Consider the following 18,357-nt stretch of genomic DNA (forward strand, 5'->3'; position numbering starts at 1 on the left):
TCCTCCTGGAAATCAAAGAATGGCATTGCTGTCATGTAGAAACAAGAACATCAAACAGCGCTTCATCAACAAATGAGAGAGAGCCAGAGGATGTACTGTTAAATAGAGGGTTTCTTTAATAAAACATATTATAGTGTGACATTCAAGATGAGCTGAAATTATATTGCTTCTGTTTACAGTTCAGCCCGGCTAGTGTGTGTTTCAACAGTTTGACAGCAGTGTGTCACCAAACATACAAATCCTCTGGAGTCTCTTCAGTCGGTTAATCTGCATTCAAAACCATTTACAGTGAAAAGAAACACAATCTACGATGGAGCACAAATGGATGGACTTACACAAGCATCACATAATAAGATGAGGCACCATCACACAGGGAGGAGGAGGAGGGGGGGGGTGATATTCTGAGTATAGGACATGCGTAAGGAAGAGACTGAGGCGAGGTACAGCCAGGTTTAGTGGACAGGAGTGTTTTCAGAAGCAGAGATAATGTTCGGCCATTTTAGACTGGGCATACAGGCGGCCATTTTTGCTCCTTTACAACAGCCTTCAGTTTGTGCATCCTTCATAAATGTTTGCTGCCATTTTATAGCTACGTTTAATCTTGAGTTTCATATAAAAACCCTTCAAAAGCATCCGAAAGAATGCAGTAATCCGGGTTTGATTGATCATATATATGTTATATATGTAGATTATATTATAGAGAGGCATACTGTAGGGAAGGTGATGAGATAAGTAGTGGGAGAAATGAGAGGTTACATAGATATTGATCATATCTATGGGAACAGAGCAGGGGGGGGGGGGGGTTGTGCAGGTGTGTGCCCAGAGGTTTGTGGGGTGGGGGGGGGAGGGGTCAGTGTCTACTTGAATAGTTTGTGGGGTGGGGGGGGGCACCTTGATGTCCTGGCCCTTCTCCAGTCTCTTCTCACACTCGATCAGGTAGTTCACGCCGTCAATCACCGTCTGCACCAGCTGGACCTATGTGGGGGGGGCGGGGCATGTCACGTTTAAGTCATTTTGAAATAAAAATATGATCATCAATGTACACAAATTATGAATTGAGTGAGGTTTTTTTTAATTTTATGCATATTTTTGGTTTCAAATGCATTCCCCAATTATGTTTTTCAGAATTTTCCCATTTTTAGAATGTCAACAAATCAACAAAGATCACAACATATTGATTTGTACTATTTTAAATGTCTCAAATCTTATTTGGATGATGTATTTATTGATTTGCTCAGTCCCTCATTGCACCACTCAACAATAGTCTCCCAGCATGATACAAATCATTTCATTTATGGTTAACATGTGATTTATTAAAGCAGAATATTGTTATGTCTTAAACACATAATTCATATTTCTTTGGTTCCCAACAACATCTTTTAGCCCTAATTAAAAAAGGTACAGAATGCAAAGCTTTATCCAAGTACTGTCTGTCGCTGCGAGCACAGAGCAGTTTGTAGCCCAGACATCTGCAAACCTCTCACTACTAAAGTAAGGACAAATATAAACACAAGCAGTCTACGCTCTGAACCAAGCAGCCGGACGGCATCAGCAAGCGTTCAATAACCTTTTAAAGAATGCCTCCTCTAAACAAACGTCAAAGTAAAGCCCACCTCTAAAACAGACACGTGCCGGCTGCTCTCATTAAAACTGCCGCATCAGTAAAGTTGATAAACTATAGTTGCAGATTATGTAGTTTCTCACAGAGGAAGAATTTCCAACAATAATTATTTTTACAGCCAGATTTGGATAGTACTTTCACTTTCACTAGGCTTTCTCTATTATGTCCCCTGCACTGTGGATCATACTGCAATGAGGAACTGAGGAAAGTGGGCTTGCAAATCAGATACATTTTTTAAATCTCTTTTAAAAACGCACTTACATAAACAGGCTTTTTACGTCCCTGTACGCTTTTAAGTTGTCAAATCTTGATGTGTTCACAACTAAATCTCCTCACTGAATTAGACCATCATGAACATACTTTTTTAGGACTCAAGAGCTCTTTTCCAAAGTGTTTCCACACCCAGGACACTGTCTCTGCTCTAATCATTATTCTCCTCCTCCAGCTGTCCCTGCTTTATCTGTTCATTCATTTATGACTTTGTTGACTCCACCTTCAAAGTGCTCCTCTCCTGAGTGGAAACACGTCTGAATGATGGAAGACACAAACAGCCCACACTCACAAAAAACATGTTGGAGTCAGACGGCCTCTTTTCTACTTCCAACATTTATCTCTAAAAGTCCTAGATTTAATTCACACTTGCTGCTTGTGTTCAGTCAATAGCAAAGAGACATCTACAATGAGATGAATTAGAATCTGCAGCATGTTACTGAGCACTAAGTGAAGAGCCATCTCCTCTCTCCATGTAATCAGAATTAAATAAATGACCACACACTCCCAACAATAGAGAGCAGCTCCATTGTACTGTATGACGAACAAGGACATGACAAATACTAACTACAAGTACAGACTGCACAAGAACACTTCTCTCTTCTTCCTTCTTCTTCCTCCTTCTTCCTCTCCTCTTCCTCTACTCCCTTTATCCTCTCCTCTTGCAATTCGTAAAAACAGATTTAGCTCCTTTTGGTCTGGAACAAAAACCCCTCTTTCTTTTGTGCAAAAATGCAATTGCTACTTAAGTTCCAAAAATAAATTGTTGGGACTAAACATTCATTTGGCATTGGTGCAGTTTTAATATTCATTACTAATGTCTTCAAGGCAACATGGTAACTGATAAAAGCTGACGCAATAAATATTGTCATCACTTACTGTAAGAGGCTCAGTCATTGGTACACGTTTATTTATAAAGCTTTGTTGGGTAAACTCCCGTATTATATCAACTCTCTGATAACACAGAGAGTTGCAAGCAGCTATTGTCTGAGATCGCATGATGTAGTATTGTTAGATGTGCCAAGAGCAAGGACTGTCTTAGGTAAGACAGCTTTTATGTGTGCAGCTCCACTTGCTTGGAACAGTCTTCAGCAAGAATTGAAACTGAGCAATCTCATTCCTCTGCATGTTTTTAAAGCTAGGCTAAATGAAATGCTCGTTGATACTATGGGCACTTGTAAATGTCTATAACTATGTAAATGTATCCTGTAAATATAATGTATGATGTCCTTTATTGTTTTATGTTTCATGTGGAACCTATATGCTGCAGGTCTCCCTTGAAAAAGAGATCTATGATCTCAAGGGACCAATCTCGTTAAATAAAGGTTTGAAATGAAAGATTGAATCTGTGTTTGTATAGGGGTGATTAACTGAGAAAGCATGCATATTTCCTGCCCTGAAATGCACTGATACATCTCCACCAGTCAATCATATGGACAACACAACTGCAAGCCAGTGCTATTGGTTAGTTAATCCATAGATGTGAACAGAAACATGCTTTGTGCTTTACCCACTGAATGAAACGTAGATAATTGCTCCTCGCACCCTTCGCCTTCACTCAGCTTACATCAAGCTACTGCGTGGAAATGCACCGGAGTATATAAGTGACCTTCCCCATCCTTACATCGCCACTAGGTCACTTAGGTCTTCAGCCTACTGGCTCTCCCACGGTCTCGTCTAAAAACTAAAGGTGACTGTGCCTTTCAGGTGGAGCTCCAACACGCTCTCCCTACAGACATCCGCTCTGCAGTCTCTGTAGAAGCTTTTAAAAAACTACTGAAGACCTACTTTTGACATTGGCTTTTGTTTCTACTTGAGATGTGTGATGTGTTCTGTTCTCACGTGTGTTCCTCTCAGGACTCCACGTGGTCTGTGTTGTGTTTTATGTTAACCTTAAGTTTCTGCCTCATGTTGTATTCATGTTTCTGTGGTCTTCATTTTTACTTTTGATCTTTCTTGTGAAGCACTTTGTGAATTATATTTCTGTGAAAGGTGCTATACTAAATAAACGTATTATTATACACAGCCTCTCACCTCAGACAGTCCCAGGCGGTCCAGGTTGGAGATGTCGTACGTCCCGCCCACAGCAGCGGTGTCAACACCACCCGTCCCTCTCTTCTGCAGGCGCAGGTTGTCCAGGATCTTACTCAGGCGGGGGTCCTTGGGGGTGGGGGAGAGGAGTTCTTTTATTATTAATCTTTTTATTTGTATTTCTGTTGAACCTATATGTTCACTTTGTTTGATGGGGTTTGATATTGTTGCATCGACTCAGTTGTCTTGTGTCTCATCTGTCAGTCTGAGGGGAAGTTCTTGTTGTTTGTTTTTAACTTGTGATGTGTCATTTTGTAAAGCACTTTGAGCTGCATGAGTTGTATGAAACGTGCTATATAAATAAAGCTTTATTATTATTATTATTCTATACAGCTTCAAAGCACTTTAATTAGCATAATGATCAATGTGCTATTATTAGACCCGGACAAGAGTAAACCTCTGGACTGTCTTTTAGTTGTTGGCGAGAGCTTCGTGCGTTAACAGGCACACGCTGAGCTGGCTTACGTTATCTCAGCTAGCTTGCTATGACTTGTGCTTAATGTTTGGCTGTGTTAGCAAAGTTCCCCATTTGCGAGCTTCTTGATTATGTAGTCCTGACAATGCACGTGTCCATATTTAGAACAGCAGTGAATTGTACTATGAAAATGTAGGTGAGCCATCTTTTGCTGTAACAACTCACTGCACCTTCTGCCCGCCTGACCACCATGGGGTCAAGAGCCTTCAGCCACTCTGCCCCCCGTCTCTGGAACTCTCTCCCAAGACATCCGCAATGTGGACTCACTCTCAACCTTCAAATCCTGCCTGAAAACCCACCTTTTCAAACTGGCGTATTCTACATCATAATTCCTCTAAACTGATTGTTGTTTTTAAATCTTTGTTTTTTAAGTCTCGAATTACTGTTTGACCTTTGTTGCTTGTTTTTAATTATGCTCTGTAAGGTGTCCTTGAGAGTTTGAAAGGCGCCCATAAATAAAATGCATTATTATTAACAACTAATTGTGCCTTTTGTAAAAGACATAAACAGTAGAGATGAAACAGAATTAACTCATACTTATCTGTAATAGAGAAAATACTATACAGCAAAGATCAATAAGATTTCATGCTTTTTTGACACTTACTACTTATAATATCAGAACGTAATACTTTGATGTTAAACACCATGCAGCAGCTCTGATTTTTAACGTGCGAAACAAGTAATATAGTGGCACAAAAGATGCCTCATGATCTGCTGAAATAGGAATATAAATAGTTTGTTCCTTCTATTAATGCTGCTGTGTTACCCTGCTCATCAGCGGCAGCTTGACGTGCACGCCGGCCCTCAGGCCCGTGCCCAGGTTGGAGGGGCAGGTGAGGATGTACCCCAGCTTCTCGTTCCACATGAACTCCCAGCCTCTCTCCTGGATCAGACGCTCCACCTGAGAGACACACACAGGCAATCAATTAAAGGTCACCTATTATGCAAAATCCACGTTATCATGTCTCTTCTACATCAACATGACTTTTTGTCCTGATCCATTTCTATAAAAACCTGTCTGAAAATGAGCTGATCAGATTGTGGCCACTTTATGATGTCAGAACGATTTTTTGGCTTGTGTAACTATTAGCCAATCACCAACCAAGGTAACCCCCCCCCCACCTTATCACCTGGATCTCCTCCTAGAGCACCATTGTGTTCTTTGTAACCAAATCTCTCTCAGAGGGGCGTGGGGAGGGGCTCCTTATTTTCATCTAAAGTAATCAGCACTTTTTAAACAGGGCTGAAACAGAGGGGATTATGGGTAATGCTGCAATGAGACATTTTGACTGTGTATTAAACTAAAACAATCCCTACAGTCAGTGGCGGCGCCAGGGTATGGCTGGGGTAGGCTACAGCCATACCAAGAAATGGCTTAGCCCCACCTTAGCCCCACCTTAGCCCCACCATGACAAATTATGTTAAAGTAAGCAAATTAAATTAAATTAAATTAAATGCAAAATGTTGAGAAACTGATCCTGCTGTGCACGTTACTGATGCAATATGGTTGAGATCATTCAGGCTTATGCTAGAAGAGGGGTGCAAGGAATAGTCTAAGAGTAGTAGGGGAGTTTTATACACTAAAGGTGTGGAAATTCTCTGGCGTTATAATATCAGCGCGGCCACGGTCAGATCAAAATGCCTTCGAATGCAATTTGAATAGACCTACAGCCAATCAGAGCAACGAAACGTTGGGTCTGCGTCATGCATTACTGATTGAGATCAATCGGAACCGCCATTCAGTATCCCCATTGGATCTTCAACGTGTACTATCATACGTCACGTTCACAGTGATCCCTTTTTATTTAGTAACATCCTGAGATATATTAGATACATAGAGAATACAGATAAGGGTAAAAAACCTTAAAATAATGGAAAGTACCGTGTCCTTTGTCTTCATCACAGCCTCTCTCTCTCTCCTCTTAACATCAACAGTCCAAACTCTTACACAAACACAGCTTTACCTCCTTGAGGCCGTTGCAGAACCTCTCAAAGACCCGCTTCATGTTTCCTCCCTTCTCCATGGAGATGACCCTGGTGTGATCCTCCTCATTCACCCAAACCAGGAACGTCTTCTCGTTGTTGTGCCTGCACAGAGATAAATGATCAGAATCAGAAACAGGTTTATTACCAGGCAGGTTTACACGTACGAGGAATTTGACTTGGTGTCTTGGTGCAAACATAAAAGTAAAACAAGATTTAAAAACACAGATAGGGAACTAGAAAAATATAAAAAATAATAATAAATATAAAATATAACGGCATTTACAAAGAAATGGAATAAAATATGGAATACAAATCGGCAGTAATACAAAATATTGTTGTACATTGTGTGCAATAATGTAATATTGAGTTATACAATGTCTTTCCCTGGGGGTTAGGGTTATCCGCCCCATTATAACTATCAAGGAGCAGCACCCAGTCGGGGGCATTTATTTCGATGCAGTTACCAGTATTCTTGAACACAGATTCCTTTTACTCCAAATACAAATATGAAGCTTTATACACCAGGGGTCTCCAACCTTTCTTCATCTGAGAGCTACTTTCAACGTGTTGGAGACCCCTGTTACACACAAATCAATGTTTGAAACATTTCCCCCAGGCTGAGTTATTCATAAAGTCCTATTGTAGGATAAGTTAATAATTACTGATGGAAGATTGGGTTTATCTATTAATGGATCAATATGACATTGATAAGTAGAAAGGAGACTATGAACCATCAGTTATCAGATCAAATGCTATTTTCCGCCGCAGGTCATTGACAGCTGGGTTTCTCAAAGTAGTCTGCAAGGCTGCACTGTGCTTGCAAAGCCTTGTAATTCAGTATTGATTTAATTTACTTTAAAAGGAACTAGACATCCTTGTAAAAATCAAGTAAAAAGAACAAAGTAAAATGTCTTGTATGGATTACTCAAAACTCATAAATATCACTTTGTGAACAAAAGAGAAACGCTTAAAAAGTGTTGTATTGACATGTTTATCTCAGCAATGGGCCTCTATGGAGGGTAAAAAAAAGTTCAACAACTGTGGGATGGATTCATTTTTGCAGAAATTAAGGTTCTCCAGTATACTAAATGATTTTTAGACTCTATATGTATTCATCATATTACAGATATTAAACACTCAATCTTATTTTCAAGAGAGACCTGAGTACACATGAAGGTGGGGGGTTGTCAACGGATGTTCAAATCACCAACAATGACTAGATGGTCAAAGTCAATACACACTATAGGCTGCGTCTCACTTCTCTTATTTTTCATTTCCTCGCTCCTCGGGCTCGGTATCACCGGAAGTGGCCTTATTTCTGCCCGGAGGACCGAGGAGCGATAACGGAGGAGTGATAATCGAGGAACTACCAGACCATCCTCCGGTGAAATCCTCAGACACTCGCCCCGCCCCCTTACTGTGTACCGCTCACTGATTGGACGATGCAGCGCATGCACTGATCTGGCTGCTGTCAGACGATCAGCTGTGCGGCGTCATCACAAACGGACATCGCTTCACGTGACGCTCCGGAGGAAACGACGTCCCATTGCTCTTAAAACTCATTTCCCTGCTTCTCGTGGTTTCCTTGCGTCTATCCATGCTTCCCTGGTGGGAGGGACTAGTCGCAGGGAAACGACGCAAGTGAGGGACGCAAGGAATCAATTTAACCGAAGTGAGATGCAGCTATAGACAGCAGTTCAGTAAAGTCATCAAAAAAGCTTTCACAGTATTTGGGTGGTCTATAGATATTTAGGAACAGAGCTCGGAGGAGCATTTCAGCTGAAGGGCCACATATTCAAAAGAAGCAAAGTTCCCATAAGATGTCTTCTTGCATTGAAGGGAATCATTGAACAAAATAGCAACTCCACCTTCTTTCTTATGCATTCTTTCCTGACTCGTAAAACTAGAGTTGGGAGGGGTTGATTCGATAAGATTATTTTGGTCTATCCAAGTTTCAGATAAAACATAAAATCGAGATTGTGCTCAGTGATAAAATCATTGATTAAAAATCTTTTTTTCAGTACAGACCTTTCCTAAACTGCAACAGTAGGGATAATATTTCTACTTACAAATAATTAAATAACAATTGTGAAAAGCAAAGTAGAATGACGTTTGCTGAACACATTCATGCTCCCCAGAGGAAGCATCCATTAGACCTTAATGACCCGATGACCTCTCCTACCATCCATCTAGGGGCAAGCTGTGAACTTTTTACATGAGATTTTAAATTGTGAAATGCACATAGCCACTGTCAGGCACTACAAAGACTTTTGGTCCACACTGACCTACTTAACATTGTTAGGGATTTAATAAGGTAATGGATAGGTTAAGAAGACAGCCGGCTGGGGAAAGGAAGAGAGAGGAGTACGAAGAAAGTAGAACAGGATGACAGAAAAAGAACATGACGAAGTAGAAGTGTGGGGGATGATATGCACAAATGAGAGAAAGTAGAGCATGACATATGGGAAGTGCAAAAATGAAAGTAGAGAGGAGGGGAGACAGAGAGGGAAAGAGAAAGCTGCCAATAGACCTGAAAGAAGAGATGAGGGAGGGGTGAAGTGAAGGTGAATTATTAAGGAGAGGCAGAGGGAGAGGAGAGGGAGCTGCTGATTGATCTTGTTTGGCTGAGGCGTTGCATTGGGCTATTTTTGGACACAAGCCGAAACTCAGGGCTGAGGGAGTATTGTCTGCATCGCTTATACATCTCTACCATAGCCTTAGCAATCAGGACATTACTGCTGCAATAAATTAAAATGTAAAGGTAATTAAATGCCAGAAAGTTCCAGATTGAAAGGCATTACAAATGATAAATATGAAAAACTATAGGCATTGGACAATTTGCCTGATTTGGGAGAATTGGAGGATTTCTTTTTAAAGAACTGCAGCCAGTTTCAGACAAAGGTTCTTACAAATCATAGCGGATGTCCGAATTAACCTCCGAGAATAAATCAATTTAAAACACAAACATCAAATGAAATGCCCTCTGTCTCAGATAACTGATTATGTTACTCGGGTCAAAACATAACCGTCATGTAAGAGACAAAAACACCATTCGAGAAAATGGTGTAGGAATTGAGAATGCTCTCTATATATATATATATAACTGACACAGACGGTGTCTCCAGAAACACATTTTGTCACGATAAACCACACACAAAACAATATAGAATAGCATCCATTTGTGATCTGTAACTTAATTTTAACTTCTTGGATAGGAGCTCCTATGTTTTCATTTAAAGATTTACATCCTTTGAAAGAAAGTTTTCTGAGGAGTTCCACAAGGGTCTATCCTGGGACCCTTTACAACAAAATGACCATGAGTTGTTAACGGTATTCACATCTCAAATTAGTTCTGGAAAAATTGTTCATGCACCCATTTCAGTTCACGCATGATCAATTGCTTTGGTAGCAAGTGTACGTATATGAAAGAATTAATATTTGCTAATAATACCCTGCCTTGTCTTGAAGTTTCAGAAGAATAAGGTTTTCTCAATCAGAACTTTTATAATCAGGTATTACTCACCAGATACCACGTGCATCTGGCCAATCACGAGCCATGCCTGAGCAGGTCAGGAGGGGAGACACGGGCTTGTCAAACAGGAAGTGGTCCTATTGTAAATACAGATAACAGACGTTTTAATATTAAAGTGCTAACATCAATGGCTAACTTGGATCGTTTTATCACATGAAGACAGAAACAAGGTGTGAAACTTGGTTACTCAATAACATGATCAATCTTTCTCATAGTTTGTTTAATAAGAAAAATAACTAATGTTGTTCTATTATTAAAACTGCAGTCAATGTATTATTGTTATATCTAAAAGGTGTCAAATGGGTTTCCACTAAACACTGCTAACTTTCCTTTTCCCCCTCAAGTTTACATTCGCATTAGCACTGCAAGTCACAAGTGGTACCTCCATGCAATACTATACATCGATCCAATAATACATGTATTGTCAGTTCAAATCGGAAATGTTTCTTGCATCACAGCAGCTCCATTTGCAACATCAACAAGGACAAATATTCAAGACAAGATACAAGGAAACAGACATTAAACATAATGCACAACATCATCATGTACACACACACATAGGCCCCCACTGGACTATAACACCCCACACACACTCAGACACTCAATTCCAGCACCAGACACTTTTTACGCTGCTATGGACAATCTTGCACTGATGTACATTCCCAAAGATATTGAAGTGACTGTTATTTTGTATATATTGATCGTTGTGTTTTTATCTTAATGTGTGCTTATGTATGAATGTGTCTGTTGATTGTGTATATATAGGATATACATATTTTAAACATCTTTTTATATATATTTGTATTTTTGTATTCGGGATTGTGGGAAACGGTATTTCGATCTCTCTGTCTGTACACACAAACTGAAAGGTTGATAATAAAGTTGACTTTGACATGGCAGCCTCTCTGCTTTGCTCACATCGATGAGCTGTTGCTGCTCTGCGTCTGTCATCTGTGTCAGACTGTAGTACATATCTGAAAGTGTCCTAGCATGACCCTCTGACAGATCATGTAGATCCACTACTTCTACCATTTTAAAACTACAGATAACGAGATGTAAATATGCAATTTACAATATGTTTCTCAAGAGAGTTTGGTGGTATGATACAGTAAACTGTTCTAGTGTTATATCTCACTTGACTTTTAGTTATGAATAACATTGAACTTGTACTTTAAGGCTATCGCTTTCTGTACAAATATTTTGTCAAAAGGTTGTTTACTAAAACACTGCTCACCTTTCTTTATACAAACAATTATTGTGACGAGCAGGAGTTTAAGTGTTGCAATAGCACTGCAAGTAAAAAGGTGGTTCCTCGATAATGTGCAACATATTCACAGTAAGCACTGAGCATCCTCCTTGCTTTAGTCAAAGTCAACTTTATTGTCAATCTTTCAGTTTGTGTGTACAGACAGAGAGATCGAAATACCGTTTCCCACAATCCCGAATACAAATATACAAATATGTGTACAATATGTATATCCTATATATACACAATCAACAGACACAGTTATACATATGCACAGATAAAAACACAACAATCAATATATACAAAATACCAGTCACTTATATAATATCTTTGGGAATGTACATAAGTGCAAGATTGTCCATAACAACTACATTACTCACGTCGATGAGCTGCTGCTGCTCTGCGTCGGTCATCACTGTCAGACTGTAGTACTTCCCGGCCAGGTCGTCCTTCAGGCCGGCGAGCGCGTCCACCACCACGCGCTCCACCTCCCGTCGCTCCGCCCGGGTGCAGGCGGGGGGGAGGCTCAGCCCGCGGATACTCCGGCCCGTTCTCACCCTGGACGACAGCACGTAGCGTGGGTCAAAGTTGCCCGAGTGGATCTGAAACAAGGGCAGGAAGTTATTGTTAAACGTTCAGACATAACATATATACATACAACATACACCCGCATACAGTACGTACACAAATGTGTGCAGAATAGTTACTGCACATATAACCTACATCTCTCCATGGGTGACAATAATCTCACTTTAATCATGCTGCAAGATATCTATGTATATCTCAGCTTACATGCCAATTACTTAAATAAAAGCACAGAGAGAAAATGAATAAGAATAATACATTATAATCATAATGGCCTGAGGTGTGGCTTCATTACAATGAGAAACATCAAATAGAACTGATTTTTGTTTTCTGTGTTGACAGTGAGATGATACCTTGCTGGAGTCCAGGTCGGTGGGGTGCTTCATGGTGTTTGGGTTGTAGCCGTTGTGCCTCTCTTTGATGACAGGGTCCAGCAGGTCTGCAAAAACCTGAAACAGACCCAAGAAATTAACAGTTTTTATGCAATAACGTTTGGTAACTTTAAGAGTTAGATCGGATTTACTATCACACATTAACACAACTAACTAACTAACTGATCAAAGCAACAACTAACGTGTTCTGCAAGGTCGAATTACAATCTGACTGCCGTCTTGTCGTAAAGTGGAACAAATATTCTAAATGTGGCTTACACTTAAAATGGTATTGATTTTGTTGGCCTCTTAGTTGTTAAAGGTTGTTAAAACGCTTTTTGCTGCTTTCCCTGTAGACAGCAGTCTATGTTGGTGGGCTTGTATAGCTGGCGTTACTGAACTGGCGCTCAACTTTGACCTATGGACTTTTTCTGCACATCCTCCCCCTCTCTTTTGTCATTTCAAATCAGTCTATCCTCTATAAAAATAAAAATAAATGTTATTGTTTGCTCTTCAGACTGTCAGTGTTGTCTTTGTCACTGCAAACTCCTACTAGTGTTCCTGAGGATGACTCTTGGACATGTGCAAACCCTTTCTAGTGAAAGGTAAGGAGCGTATATGTGTGTGTATTTGTGTGTTTGGAAACTATGATATCTGACCTCGTAGGACTCCTCGTCTCCTGCCACCATGCCCACAGTCTTGATGAAGGGATGCCCGGGGTTGTCCACTCCCGTCTGGATGGCCAGGTCCAGAGTGTATCCGTTGGGAGTCGCCTTGTCAACCAGCTTGGCATAGATGGCCGGAGTCAGGTGAGAGGCCATGCAGTTGTTGTGTTTGCGCAGGTCAGGGTACTCCGCACTGAACAAATACACATTTCAAGATAACATATGGCTGCATTGATTGTTAAGGGAGGGGGAAAAAAGACTTCTTAGCAGTGTGGGCACAGGGCTGTGTCCTTGGAGCAGGTGCATAGTGAGTGAGTCATTCAAGGACACTTCCACATGGCACGTACACAGCTAACTGTTTCCTTATGGCTATGGGACACCCTGCTGCAAAATGTGTCTACTCATTTTATTTGAGGTAATGATAACAGTGTAGGGTATGTTTTGGCTGAAATACAATACACTCTACCCTGCATACAGGATTATCATACAAGGTGATGCAAGAGCAATGCTGGAAGAATCATTGAAGATGCGGATCACAGCTTTTTCTCTCTGCTGAGGTCAGGATGGTATCAGATACACAAGGAGAGGCTCAGGAATGTGTTTTACCCAAACCCAATAATACACACATTCATTAATATTAATGTAAAGTATTTTGAATGCACACATTTAAGGAACTTGCAGAATTACATTTCCCTGGATTTTTTTACCAGGCTTTTATCATTTGGTAATATATTGTATATTTACAAAAACAAATTGAGTTATAATCAAATATATATGTATGTTGAAGAAGACACCTGAATGTCTCAAGTATTACATTTGACAAGCAGAAAAGACACTGTGCAATGTTTGACATGAGATGTTAAAAATATCCTTCATCAGTCCTGATAGAGAAGACAGTCTTTACATTTTTGATGTTAGAGTAAATTAATCCTGCTGATGAAAACACAGACATATTCGGTGCTGTCTTTACATTAATTATTTAGTCTTTAGGCAGGGTAGAGTGGAAACAAAAAGCCCTGCTCTCAAACACTGGCTTTTATCCAAACACAACAAAAAAAACCTTCTTAAGGCGAGGGATGGAATTCAATTGGGTTTGGCATGACAAAGTCTAAAGTTGCCAAGGCAGCACGGACTAAGTAGCTTATGGGTTCCTGTTGTCTGCCAACAGACAACAGGCAAGCAAGCAAGGCTAAAATATGTAGATTGAAATGATCCAAAAAAAACGGTAATTTGTCCACTAATATGCACATTGGTGTACTTTTGTTCGTGCATGATTTCATAACGCTATCAATCTGCCCTTGTTAGGGTCGATAGTGATATATTTAGGAACAATGGATGTCTCACTGTTAAACACTGAATTTAGGCGATCTTAGCAGCTATCAATCATAAATAAACCTGCTATATGAATAAACCATATACATATTTGATGTTAGTGTAGTTAGTATAACAAAATGATTCATCAACATAAGCATAAATTGTATTTTTTCCATCAGCCGTATCTTTACCCTAGCACGACTCTACGTTTAATGATTAATAGTAACATGGAATTGGGCGTATCCGGCTGGCAGGACTGTGGGTATGAAGTTAGATTATGATTATGGTGCCTGGTAATTGTGTCAATGAGGCTTGATAAGAAAAAGGCATTAGTTCCTGTTGGGTCACTCAGACAAAAGGTTGGCGCCTAAAGACTAATCTCCAAACCAATGTCAACGCCTTTAGTCAGTGGTGAAAAGGTACCTAAGTACGAACATACGCACACATTTGGGGTACTTACTGTATTTGAGTATTACCATTTCATGCTATACTTCATCTTTACCACATTTCAGAGGAAAATATTATACTTTTAATCCACTACGTTCATCCAACATATATATGCATTCTTCTTATAGATGAAACTGACCATTATGATAAAGATCATCTCCATCTTGAGAACCTTCACGTGCTGCTTTGACCATAAGAAATAAGGATAATCCAATAATGCGACTTTAAATGGAGCTAACGAGTACTTTAAGGAAATGTTTAAATACTTGTTAACGAGACATTGCACATTAGTTGAAAATGTAATAAATACAAAATAAAAACAACATCTATACAGTAGACCAGTGGTTCTCAACCTGGGGGGAGTTCCACCCTTGGGGGGGGGCGCCAAAGATCGCAGGGGGGGCGCCAGGCCTCAGATGATTTGAGGCCAAATATCATATTCAGACTTTTTTTTCTTTTTACATATAATTGTAACGCAATACATGATTGTCACTAAAAGCCTTGTCTCTACATTACAATAAAGATATTTTAAAAAAATTGATTAATTAGAATAACAATTCAAGTTAGTAGGTAATATACAAAGACAGAAATGTATAATTCTTTCTTTAATAGAAATGTTTCTTCTGCCCGTAAAGTGTCCAAACCAGGCTTTTCTGGATAAACGCATTTTTAAAACATAGTCATTGTCCATGCCGGTTTCAATTGGATTATTTGTCACAGTTGCTCCGATCAGATCAGTCTCCTCCATTTTGTAGATTATTTAAGATTTTTGAATCCACATAAACACATCGGCAAAATCCGGTTTACTTTGAGCACGTGTTTTAAACAGTTTAATCCCTTTCTGAATTGTTTCCACTTGCGCCGTCCTTTAATTTCTTCATACAGCGGGAATCCAAATGAATTAATCCTGAGTCCAATAACCATCAAAGTCACTCCAATAGTGCTCCTTAATTACGCTTTCATCCTCCTTTAACAACATACTTCACATTCATCCAGTTTGTGACAGTAGTTGTAGAATTTTTTAGACTATTCAACTTTAATTTCCGCTGTTGCGCGCCCCCCCTTGCGTGTGTGTGTGTGTGTGTGTGTGTGTGTGTGTGTGTGTGTGTGTGTGTGTGTGTGTGTGTGTGTGTGTGTGCGTGTGTGTGTGGTGTGGGTGTGGGGGGGGAAACTTCCAACAGGAGTCATTTGGTTGGGAACCCCTATATATAATGCGACATGTAGTTAGACACGTACGCATCAGCCATCCCATCAGTATGCCATCTATACAGCTATAGCACAAGTTATGAGTCATATGTATCTGAGTTAATCCGCATTTAATACATTATTATAACAGGAGGGCTATGCATGCATCTTTTGCCCTCTTTTTGATGGCAATTATTAAGGATTTTGACGTGATTTTCCACATTTGGTCCCCCAAAAGATCCCTACTGGACAACAGCCTTAACAGCTATCGATGTCGGTTCATTTAAGGTGACCGATAGGTGCATCTGAGTCATAATGCATATATTCCTACCGTGAGATAAGAACATAATAATAATAATTATTATTATTATTATAATAATAATACATTTTATTTGGAGGCGCCTTTCATAAACACCCAAAGACACTTTATAAAGTATAGAAAAAATGGCAATGGCAATGGTTTTAAAACAATTAAGTGATAACTGTAGGTTTTACTTGTATTAATGTCATGTTTTTTCAGGCTGTTAACATTACTTTCATGTCCTCCCAGCCTTTTTCACCATTTTCTTTAATTAAGGTAAATTACACAACATGCATAATAATCAGGACTTCTTAATTAATGATCAAAAGGACATAAAATGTTAATAAAAACGTTACCTTGCGGGGTAACTCCTGCGGACCGGAGTTCCAGCCCCGACATGCTCCCGGTGCAGCAGAAACCCAGCCGTCGCGGAGCCCCCCACCGCGGACAGGAGACCGATCTTCTGGCGGGTGGTCAGGATCCTGGAGAAGCTGCTCGCCATTTTTGTATTTTTGTCTCTGTTTTGATGTTTAATAAAGCGTATTATTCCCACGACGAGGGTGGGACAGGTGATGAAGAGCCTCTGATGGAATGACAGCCCGAGGAACCGGAGTAACCGAAGAGGCGTCAAGATGGACGGAGAAACACACACCGGAAACACATCCTTCAAAACAAAAGACAATTCATGTTTCAAGTTTAAGGCTTTTATTGTCATGTGTGCATAGCTACAGTGTAGTTATGACAATTAAAATCTTAAGTCACAGGCTGAGGCTCCTCCAACAGTGCAACACAATAATAAAATAGTACAAGTAAATACAATTAAATATAATAGAAACAGAATATGGTAGGTAATGGAGGTACTTTACTTGAATGTCGCATTTCCATTATTTACTGCACGGTGCATGATTAAGATAATGTTTTCAAGAAGTGGGAGAAGTACTCAGAGTGTGTACTTAAGTAAAAGTAGAAGTACTACTGTGTGGGAATACTCTGTTGAAGTACTGCATTCAACATGCTTCTCAAGTAAAAATACCAAAGTATCAGCATCAACATATACTTAAACTCCCAAAATTGAAAGTACTCATTATGCAGATTGGCCCATTTCAGAATAATATATATGACATGTTTTATAATTATTGAACATTAAAGAGTTTATTGAAGCTGGTAAAGGTGCAGCTAGTTTGAATGACTTTGTATACTGCTGGGTAGCTTGTGAATTTACTCCAGGTGGAACTAAAGTCTGATTTAACACTTGGTTATATTTACAATCATTAATCCAGATCTGCAAAGTAACTAAAGGTATTACATACATTTAGTGGAGTAAAAGTACACCTAGTAGTGTCAACACATTTGATTACTCAAGTTAAGTACAAGTACCTGTAAAGTGTTCTTAAGTTCAGTTCTTACTTACTTTACACCACTGATGTTTGAATGCATGAGTATGAAGACTGTAACTGCAGGCCTCACAACCAACAACACCTCTTAAAAGAGTACACACAATCTTGTCGGATGTAGAATCCGCTGCTGAATCACCCCTGCCTATGGATGTTTCTTCCTGGTTGGATTGTGCCATTCACTTAAAACCCAAGGGGTGTTCGGGGTGCTTCTCCATCAAAGCGACTTAGAGAACAATGTCTTTGTCCCCCTGCAATCAACTATGGACTGGCCAGCTGGTTATAAAGACCTGCAGTTTGGGAAGGAAGGAAGTCAGTGTGTCTCAGAAAGAGGACCGGCACCCTCAACATTATTGAAGTTATTAGTAAGTTCAGTTGTACTTAGGATTCAGAGAGTTTATGTTGTATAATGATGTTTTTTCATATTGTGTTGATTGTATTACCTATCCTCAAAGAACTGTATATGTTTGTGGTAAATAAAATCCCTTTTTCTGTCAACCTGCTCTCCCAGTTTGTGTGTACCCTGGTCCTTCACAAGGAGTAAGGATAACCTTATTTTAAAGAATTGATAGATGAGAAAGCACACAATTATAACTTGCTTGAAAACTGAGGTCACATTACATTTACAAAAAAGACAGAGATGGCAAACTAGGACAATGCTAGAAATGAATTATAGCCTATAGATTTCCGTGCATGGATACATCTATTCCTAAATAACAAAAATCAATGTTTCAAATGGCATCTCGTAGCATTTCCTTTATCTATTATGCTGTTTAACTTGCACGCTCCCTCAAAAGGGTTTTATTTTGAAAATTGCTTTGCACAGGAAGTCACGTATCGTAAGTTGGCCATCTTGACAGTGGTGGAGAAGTGC

At 39.7% G+C, this 18,357-nt stretch overlaps 1 protein-coding gene across 1 annotated transcript; it reads right to left on the reverse strand.

Moving 5' to 3' along the window:
* Positions 1-93: 93 nt before the first annotated feature.
* On the reverse strand, positions 94-17,696 carry LOC117557481 (creatine kinase U-type, mitochondrial-like). Its single transcript, XM_034233339.1, has 10 exons — positions 17,501-17,696; positions 16,446-16,753; positions 12,837-13,035; positions 12,160-12,255; positions 11,602-11,823; positions 9,967-10,052; positions 6,422-6,545; positions 5,224-5,358; positions 3,926-4,051; positions 94-975 (listed from the first exon to the last, which is right to left on the reverse strand). Exons 1-10 carry the CDS (start codon positions 17,660-17,662, stop codon positions 547-549), a joined length of 1,887 nt encoding a protein of 628 aa, XP_034089230.1. The 5' UTR covers positions 17,663-17,696; the 3' UTR covers positions 94-546.
* Positions 17,697-18,357: the final 661 nt, after the last annotated feature.

The sequence above is a fragment of the Gymnodraco acuticeps genome, unplaced genomic scaffold (genome assembly GCF_902827175.1).
Source record: "Gymnodraco acuticeps unplaced genomic scaffold, fGymAcu1.1, whole genome shotgun sequence".
Classification (NCBI taxonomy): Eukaryota; Metazoa; Chordata; class Actinopteri; order Perciformes; family Bathydraconidae; genus Gymnodraco; species Gymnodraco acuticeps.